At 51.4% G+C, this 8,736-nt stretch overlaps 1 protein-coding gene across 1 annotated transcript in view; it reads left to right on the top strand.

Annotated features, from left to right (window-relative positions):
* The window catches only part of MAP3K12 (mitogen-activated protein kinase kinase kinase 12), a 62,051-nt gene that overhangs the window by 40,433 nt on the left and 12,882 nt on the right, over positions 1-8,736 (top strand). The window contains exon 10 of the mRNA XM_015422224.1: positions 7,192-7,747. Within this exon, the coding sequence (XP_015277710.1) occupies positions 7,192-7,747 (556 nt within the window). The remainder of the gene's footprint in view (positions 1-7,191; positions 7,748-8,736) is intronic.

Here is an 8,736-nt window from a genome sequence, read left to right as displayed (position 1 = left end):
TTTATATGAAGATATAAGACTACTAGCATTATTATTTAGAAGAAGAAAAAATGAAGACCACAAGGGTACATTTTTAAATATGTTTTGCCAGATGCTAACGGAAGACTCTTTCAAGAAAGGAGCAGAGGTGGTTTGCCATGGCCTGCCTCTGCATAGCAACCCCGGATTTCCTTGGAGGTCTCCCATCCAAGTACTGACAAGGTCTGACTCTGCTTAGCTTCCGAGATCTGACGAGACTGGGCTTGCCTGGGCCATCCAGGACAGGGCATATGTATAGGATATTCAGAGAGGTGGCTGAGTAAAGCCTGCCCCCGCCTCCCGCCTCTGGTATTCCAAGGAGGTCTCCCATCCAAGTACTTAGCTTCCGAGATCTGACGAGACTGGGCTTGCCTGGGCCATCCAGGACAGGGCATATATATGCTGCTCTTCTCCCCATTGGGGACCAAAGTGGCTTTGAACATCATTCTCCCCCTTCTCCATTTTGGTGTAGTGGTTAAGTGTGCGGACTCTAATCTGGGAGAACCGGGTTTGATTCCCCACTCCACCACGTGCAGCTGCTGGATGACCTTGGGCAAGTCATAGTTCTGTCAGAGCTCTCTCAGCCCCGCCTACCTCACAGGGTGTCTGTTGTGGGGAGGGGAAGGCAAATGAGTTTGTAAGCTGCTCTGAGACTCCGAGTGAAGGATGGGGCATAAATCCAATCTCCTCCTCCTCCTTCTCCATTTTATCCTCAGAACAACAATTCCGTAAGGTCCATTTGGCTGGCAATTTATTTATTTGTTTGTTTGTTTCGATTTATATCCCGCCTTGCCTGCACAGGCAGGCTCAAGAGCTGACTGAGGGTCACCCAGGAAGTTTCCATGGCGGAGTGCAGATTCAAACCTGGCTCGCTCTGACCCTCATCTAGCACTTTGACTACCGCTGCACCGTGCGGGCAGCAGTGCCTTCTCTGACCGCGAAAATGACATTCAGTTGGGCCTAACTGCTGAATTTCTGCCCAGAGAAATCACGCCTTGCAACCCAGGGAATATTCCGTCTCTTGCTTCCTCCGATGTCCTCAGTCTTCCTATCCTCCCTCCCTCTAGGCGGGAGCAGGCTCTGGAGAAGAAGTACCCAGGACTCTTTAAGCACCACCCGTCACGCAGTCTCCTACATGGCAACACCGTGGAGAAGCTGATCAAGAAGAGGAATGTGCCTCAGAAGCTGTCGCCGCACAGTAAGAGGTGAGTTGGGGGCCGAAAAGAAGGATTCAGAGCAGCCATTACGTGGAACGGCAGGGACCGGCTCTGTGGCCTGATGCCTGATGCATGAAGAATCAGCTTTTCTCTTTCTTTTGCCGAATCACGTTTCTAGCCCTTACGGTTGTGAACACGTGCTTGAAAGTGTGTGAGCAACGCCCGGTTAAAAAATCAGGGCCGGTTTACACAGGACATTGGAGATTTCATAAATAAGCCACAAGTGATTTTTCCCCCCTTTAAAAAAAGCCCACAAGTGATTCTCTCCCCCTTTCCCCCTTAAAAAAAAAAACCCAACAGGCATGCAGACTCTTGCTTTAGAGCAGGTAACAGCAAACAACGAGGAGTTCAGTCTTCTGTAGATTATTTTTTTACTTCATTTATACCCTGCCCTATACCTGATGCCAGTCCCTAGATGGGGGCGGGGGATCCCCTGGTCTTTCTAGCTCCTGTGGGAAACCCCGCCCCTAAGCCCCACCCCCAACAGTGACCACCTGCGGCCACCCCTCTCTCTCCCCTCCTACGAGATTTAAAGGGCCCTCCAGCGGATTGGTGGGAGCATGTTTTTAGCAAGAGGGGGGGACACATGCAACTGCACTCCGAGTGGCAAATTCGCTGCTTGGAGTTCAGCCGCATGCAGGCCCCCCACCCAGCTTCTTGCCAAAAGCATTTAAAGGGATCCTTTGTATGCTTTTTATTTAAGGGACTCTTTTGTTTGTTTTGGGAAAGGGGCGGGGGGGGGGGGGGCACCTGAAGTCCAAGTGGCGAATTCTCCGCTTGGAGAACAAGCGCATGGGGCGCCAGTCCCCAATGTGATGATGTCCCTTCTGAGTAATGTCATCGTGTTGGGGACGTCCCCTCCCCCTCCAGACACCCCCCCCCCAAAGTCCCCCGCCAGGGACTAGGAAGGACCTGGCCACCCTATGCCTTTCTCCCCAGCGGGGACCAGACTGGCTTACATCCTTCTACTTTCCTCCATTTTATCCTCACAATAATCCTGTAAAGTAGATTGAGCTGAGAGTGTGTGACTGCTCCAAGGTCACCCACCAGCTTCCATGGCAGAGATTTAAACCCGGAAATCCCAGATTCATTTTTAAAACATTTTATTTTTTTATTCAATACAACCATATTTATATCACTGCAAATATTACACATATGATTAATTACTTATACATTTAAGTATAATCAGGGCACAGTAGGCCACACCCAATAGCAGAAACTCATTACTATATTAGGCCACACCCCTGACAGCACAGCTCATTAGCATATCAGGCCACACCCCATGCCTTCCCTTGGCTTGCCCAAGCGTCCCGTGGATGCAGGGAGCCCGAGCAAGCACCCCCTTGAAGGGAAGGGAAGGCAATTTAAACTGCGTTCCTTGGCTTGCTTGGGTGCCTTGCAGCTGCAGGGCACCCGGGCAAGCCAGCCCTTGGACAGGCCAGGGAAGGCACGGGGAAGCATTTTAATGCCTCCACAATCCTTCCAGGCCCTCCCCGGCCCGCCCGCCTTGGAGTCGCTGGGGTGTGTGTCGCTCTCCAGGCCTTCCCTCTGTAGCCACGCACGCAGATGTTTTGGCTGTAGTGTGTGTGGCCAACTCTGAAACCAGCCGGAACTCCGTTCCTGTGCGTTCTTGCCCAAAAATAGCCCTGAGTATAATAAACAATTTAAGAGCCTGTTGCAGCAGAACATAATTCCAAATGGTTGTAACCCCTGCTACGTCTTAGGCGTGTTCTAGTCTGACACAGTACACACACCATTTGAGTTTGGGGGAAATGCTGTAAAGGAAAAGGCTTTAACGTGCACCCCCCCGTGCTCCACGGTCCTGATCCCATTCACGGGCCCTACACTCCTATGTCATTCAAAAACATCCGTAGCTTTTTCATGGAATTCTCAGTATCTCACACAGGTTGGTCCTCAGAAGCCAAAGGGAAGGCTGAATCAGGGTGGGGCTCCATCGCCCTGGTCAACCCTTGCCCCTTCCCCTTTACGAACTCCTGAGGGAGCATGCCAGGTGGACTCCAGCACAGCAAGAGGGTGATGAGATCAGAGCCCTTTGCTGTGCAGATGAGGCTCCTTCTCGGCTTCCTCCTGCTCCCTCCGCCAGCACCATGAGCAGGTGTGGTGGCCAGCGCCCCCACCCTGTTTCCCAAGCAAGCAGGCCATGATGACCGGGGCCGTGGATCAGTGACAGAGCAGCCAATTTGCACGCAGCAGGTCCCAAGTTCAGTCCTCAGCATCTCCCGTTAAAAGGAACAGGTAGTAGGCGACCTCCGCCCGAGGCCATGGATAGCCACTGCCAATCGAATACTCACCTTGGTAGACCAAAGGTCTGACTCAGTGTAAGGCAGTTTCATATGGATCAGTACTTGAGGAGGGGTGGTGTCTCCGGGGTATAGCATCTGTTCTCCGTCAGTGGGGGAAGTCATCTGGCTGGTTAGGTCACGCCTCTGCTTGCTTAGGTAAGGCTATCCAAATTTCACGTGGCTCCCTATCAGAGTGACCGAAGGCTGACCCTCCAGTTTTGGATAGCTCTACTGCTCGGGTAGGAGGCTAGAACTCTGTTCCAAGTCCAGAAACTTTTAAAAGCAAAGGCTGAGATTTTTAGAAAGCTTTTTAAAAAGAAAAAGGTGCCCCCATGACAGTGACGGCAAAAAGAGCAGCCACAGTGCTGGTGGAAAAGAAAAAGGAGAGCCCCCCCAAAAAAACTTCGGAAGGTAAAGAGGTGGGGGCGTGGAACCCACCAAAGGTGGCAAGGATAGCCGCGCGGGGAGAGCAACCCGAGGCTTCGGGTGACTGCTCCCTCTCCGAGGTGCCGGGGAAAAGGCAGAAGGAGAGGTCCCCCCCACCTGAAGCTTTGGGTGGAGGAGAGCCAACCGCACAAAGCACCCCATAGGAGAAAATGCCAACCTTACGAGGAGAAGAACTGGGAGCACTGGGGGACGGCTCCCTTGCCACGCAGCGTGCGGAGGAGCCAATCGCCGCACTTGCCTACCTGACTTCCTCTGTGTGGCTGCTTCTGGCCGCTACTGCTGCTCATGTTGGGGAGAGGGGAGGTGAATGGCAAGAAGCAGGTTTCCCAGAGAAGCAAAAGGGAAGAGGAGGCGCTACCACAACAAGTACCAAGAGAGAGGTGAAGACCCAATCACTTGGGGGGAGGGGGATGCTGCCGCTGCCGCCACAGAGTCCAGATTGGCAGCCATTTTTCCTGGCGCGACTGCCTGATGGTGGTTCCAGTACCTGGCCATGCATGGTGCAGTTGAGCCAAAGCCATGTCAGGGGGATTTTACTGATTTCCACCTCCTCCCATATTCTCCAGCAGTTAAGATCTGCCTCACCAGAGACAGGGGTCTTTCAATAGTGGCACCTCATTTATGGAGTGCACTTCCCCCTTCAGACTTTCCTGGCACCCACGTTGCTTTCTTTTAGGTGCCCCAGGCCAAAACGTTTCTGTCCACCCAGGCTTTTAATTATGGGATTGATCATTTAACGACTTTTTATAGTGTGCTTTTAGTCTGAAAATGATTTTTTTTAAGCTGCTCAGTGACATCTGCTTTTATGCTCTAGCTAGGTTTTAATTCGTACTGGGTTTCTTTTAATGCCGGATTTTAATTATACTAACTTTCCATGTTTTTATTGTGTTTTATTCTGCAGGCCTCCTTGGGTAGGTTCCTAGGAGAGAGTGCATAAGATACTTTCTGACTAAATAAATTGTGCAGCTCAATTCTTTCACGCTTTTGGCGAAAGAGCACAGACAAGAACCTGTCAGGGATTTTGACTCCGTTCCTTTGTCAGCCTTCAGAAGGAGACAGGAGGGGAAGAGTGTAGAGCTGTCTTGCTGGGGACTCCCAGGCAGAACCAAATTAGGCTTGCCAAGTCCCCCCGGGGGGCGGGGAACCCCCCGCCCCAGAGGCCTGTTCCCCACCGCCGGCGGATCGGGCCCCGGGGGCCCGCCCCCAGCGTGCCCAGCGTGATCACGTCACTTCCGGGTGACGTGGTTACGGTGCGCATGCGCTCAGGGAAACAGCCGGGAGTCCCCCGCTCCAGCTAAAGGTAAGACTTGGCAACCCTAAACCAAATTCACACACACACTAAGTAAGCTATGCCCTGAGTTGGATGTCACCAGATCCCAGACGCTGAGTAGGCCTGGCCCTGGCTAGTGTTTGGATTGAGCTTTTACAGTTCCGCAGGGCCTGCAAAGTGGAGCTGTTCCACCAGGCCTTTGGGTGAGGCAGTGGGCGTCCATCTCAGGTGGTCTCCCTGCTCTAGTTCCCAACCCGCTGAAAGGGACCATTTGATTCCACCTTATTTATTTGTTTGTTTGTTTGTTTATTTGTTAGACTTTTACCCTGCCCTCCCGCCGAAGCGGCTCAGGGCGGCTTACAATAGTTAAAAACCAGTATACAATTAATAGAATATCAAGTCTAAAACAATACAGTCGATAAAATATCAAAACACAACTTATTACATTTAAGATTAAGATGTGGCGGCCATCTGTTATGGAGTTCTAGTAGTTATGTGGAACGGTCAGTGTGGTCCGGACTATTAAAACGCTTGCCGAAAGAGCTCGGTCTTTACTGCTCTACAAAATTGTTGAAGATCCCGCGGAGCTCGAATTTCATTTGGGAGCTGATTCCATAATACCGGTGCAGCTAGGGAAAACGCCCTAGTTCTTGTTGATGTTAACTTAGCGTCCCTAGGGCCTGGGGGGACAAAGCGATTTTGTGACTCGGATCTCAGTGCCCTCGGGAGAACATATGGGGAAAGGCGGTCCCTCAGGTAGACAGGCCCCAGACCATTTAGGGCTTTAAGGGTCAAAACCAGCACCTTGAAGCGTATCCGGAACGCTATTGGCAGCCAGTGCAGCGACCTCAGCACAGGTTGGATGTGTTCCCTCACGGGGAGGCCCATCAGCAACCTGGCTGTGGAATCCTGCACTAGCTGCAGCTTCCGGAGTTGCCCCAAGGGCAGCCCCATGTAGAGAGCATTGCAGTAATCCAACCTCGAGGTGACCATAGCATGGATCACTGATGCCAGATGGTTGCGTTCGAGGAAGGGGACCAACTGCCTAATCAGCCGCAGATGGTAAAAGGCTGCCTTGGCAGTGGCTGCTACCTGGGCCTCCATTGTCAAGGAACAATCCAGGAGCACTCCCAAGCTCCTGACCCTCGGAGCTGGCACCAATGGCGCCCCACCGAAGGCCGGAAGTGGGACCCCTACCCCCGTACCACTCCGATTCAGGCACAGGACCTCCGTCTTCATCGGATTCAGTTTCAGTCGACTCAGCCTAAGCCAGCCTGCTACGTCCCACAACGCTCAGTCCAGATCTTCCGGGGTAGAACCTTGTGGCCCCAATCAGATATATATGGAATTGTCGCTATCTGTGTGATTTTATTGTTTATTTTAAAAATTATTTTAATGTGATTTTTATTGTAGCGAGTCTTGAACTTGGTTTTTTTTTGTGATCCGCCCTGAGCCCACTTTGGGGAGGGTGGAATAAACATCTCTAAATAAATAAATAAATAAATAAATAATAAAATGGGAGAGCACCAAGGAAGTCCAGGATTGCTCTGCAGAGACAGGCAGTGGCAAACCACCTCTGTTTGTCTCATGCCTTGCAAACTCCATGGATGTCATCATAAATTGGCTGCAACTCCACAGCACTTCCCCCAAGTAAGCTAGAGTATAGGGCCTCAGGTTATGAGAGGTCTCTAAATATTTTTAAAACCCCATATTTTACTAATGCAGGTTTTGGGGTAATGCTAGGGCCTCTTATGCTTGACATAGTTTATGGTTTCAGTGTGTCTTAATCCGGTTCTGCTCCCACCTTAATGTTCTCTCCTCTTCAGCCCTTCTCTTCCCTCGTGGTTGGCTGTCAGGAGGAGGAAGGGAGCGGGCCTCTTCATAGTCCACAACTGTCTCCTTCTGATTACAGCGTTGATTCTTGCTTCTCCTTCAGGCCCGACATTCTGAAGACAGAGGTGATCATGGACCCAACGCTGCCCCAGCTTGCCATCCCTGTGTGCCAGAAGGGCCCCCCGTCCCCAGGGCGCAGTCGCCGGGCCAAATCACGCTACCGCAAAGTTAGCACCCGAGGGAGTTGTGGGGAACTGGCCGAACCTGCGGGAACCAAGCGCCTGGAGCCGTGCGCAGCCCTCCGGGGGCTCCAGCATGACCTGCTGCTACGCAAGATGTCGTCTTCCAGCCCCGATCTCATCTCCACAACGCTGGGAGCCGAGGGTCGCAAAGGGGGAGCCGGGCCTGAATCGCCGCCAGCGGAGCAGCCCCGCAGCGAGACCCCCAGTGAGGACACTGCCTCTGTGCCCTGTTCCAGCAGCCCTGAGTCGCCGTCCTCCCGCCAGGGTGCTGTGGGTCAAACAGGAAAGGCGAGGCTGCAGCCGGGAGAGGAGGCTGAGCGGGAGCAGGGCAGGAGTAGTCGGGCAGGGACCACACAGCAATCTCAGCATCTCACGCCGGCAGCCATGTTGTATCGGGCAGCCGTCACCCGGAGCCAGGTAGGCCGGGAAGGAGGCATGCTCCTTATGGTGCTAAACAGGGCTCCTGGAGAGAAACACCCCCCCCCCCCCGGTTAAAATCAGTTAAGAAACACACAGCCCAAAGAGTACATGGTTCAGCTTTTGTGGGGCTGTTGTAAAGCCACTAAAAACGGCCATTTGTGTGAATAATTTGGCAGAGCATAGCCAAGACTCTGTTAATCTTGAAGTTCCACAAAGACAGCATTCAAGAATGAGAGTCAATGTTCTGAGAATATTCTTTTTCTTCCTCTCTCTCTCTCTCTCTCTCTCTCTTAATCTTGAAGTTCCACAAAGACAGCATTCAAGAATGAGAGTCAGTGTTCTGAGAATATTCTTTTTCTTCCTTTGTTTCTCTGTCTCTCTCCCCTCTCTTCTCTCTCTCCCCCCCCCCTTCAGCTGGTAAATAACATTCTATTAAAAGGACACATTTTCTCCAGGTTGTTGGAAACCCTACAATCATGTGGCCTTTAAGAGAGGTAGTAGTCACTTCACACATACAATTTTAAAACTAAATGCTAACTAGGAAGGCCAGCCTCCAGGTGGGACCCAGGGTACCCCCCAGAACTACAGCTCATCTCCAGAGTGACCACAGAGATTGCATCCAGTGTTCCCTCTAAGCTGAGTTAGTGTGAGCTAGCTCACAGTTTTGTAGCCTCCGGCTCACACATTTTTGTTTTAGCTCGGGAAGGATGGCTCCAGAGCAAACTAATTTATGCAGTAACCAAATTGCTTGCTCACAACTTTAAATTTAACATCAAGAGCACCGCACTTTACTTAATGACTGTTTTATACTGTTTAATGATTGTTTTTATGTTGTTTTAGTCGTTGTTATGACAATTGCCTCTGTTGTAGCCGCCCTGAGCTCGTTGGGGAAGGGTGGGGTATAAATCTAATAATAAATAAATAAAAATAAATAAATGCCAGTAGCTCACAAAGTAGAATTTTTGCTCACAAGACTTCACAGCTTA

The sequence above is a fragment of the Gekko japonicus genome, unplaced genomic scaffold, assembly GCF_001447785.1.
Source record: "Gekko japonicus isolate JY-2015 unplaced genomic scaffold, Gekko_japonicus_V1.1 scaffold459, whole genome shotgun sequence".
Classification (NCBI taxonomy): domain Eukaryota; kingdom Metazoa; phylum Chordata; class Lepidosauria; order Squamata; family Gekkonidae; genus Gekko; species Gekko japonicus.
This window is presented reverse-complemented; position numbering and strand designations above follow the sequence as displayed.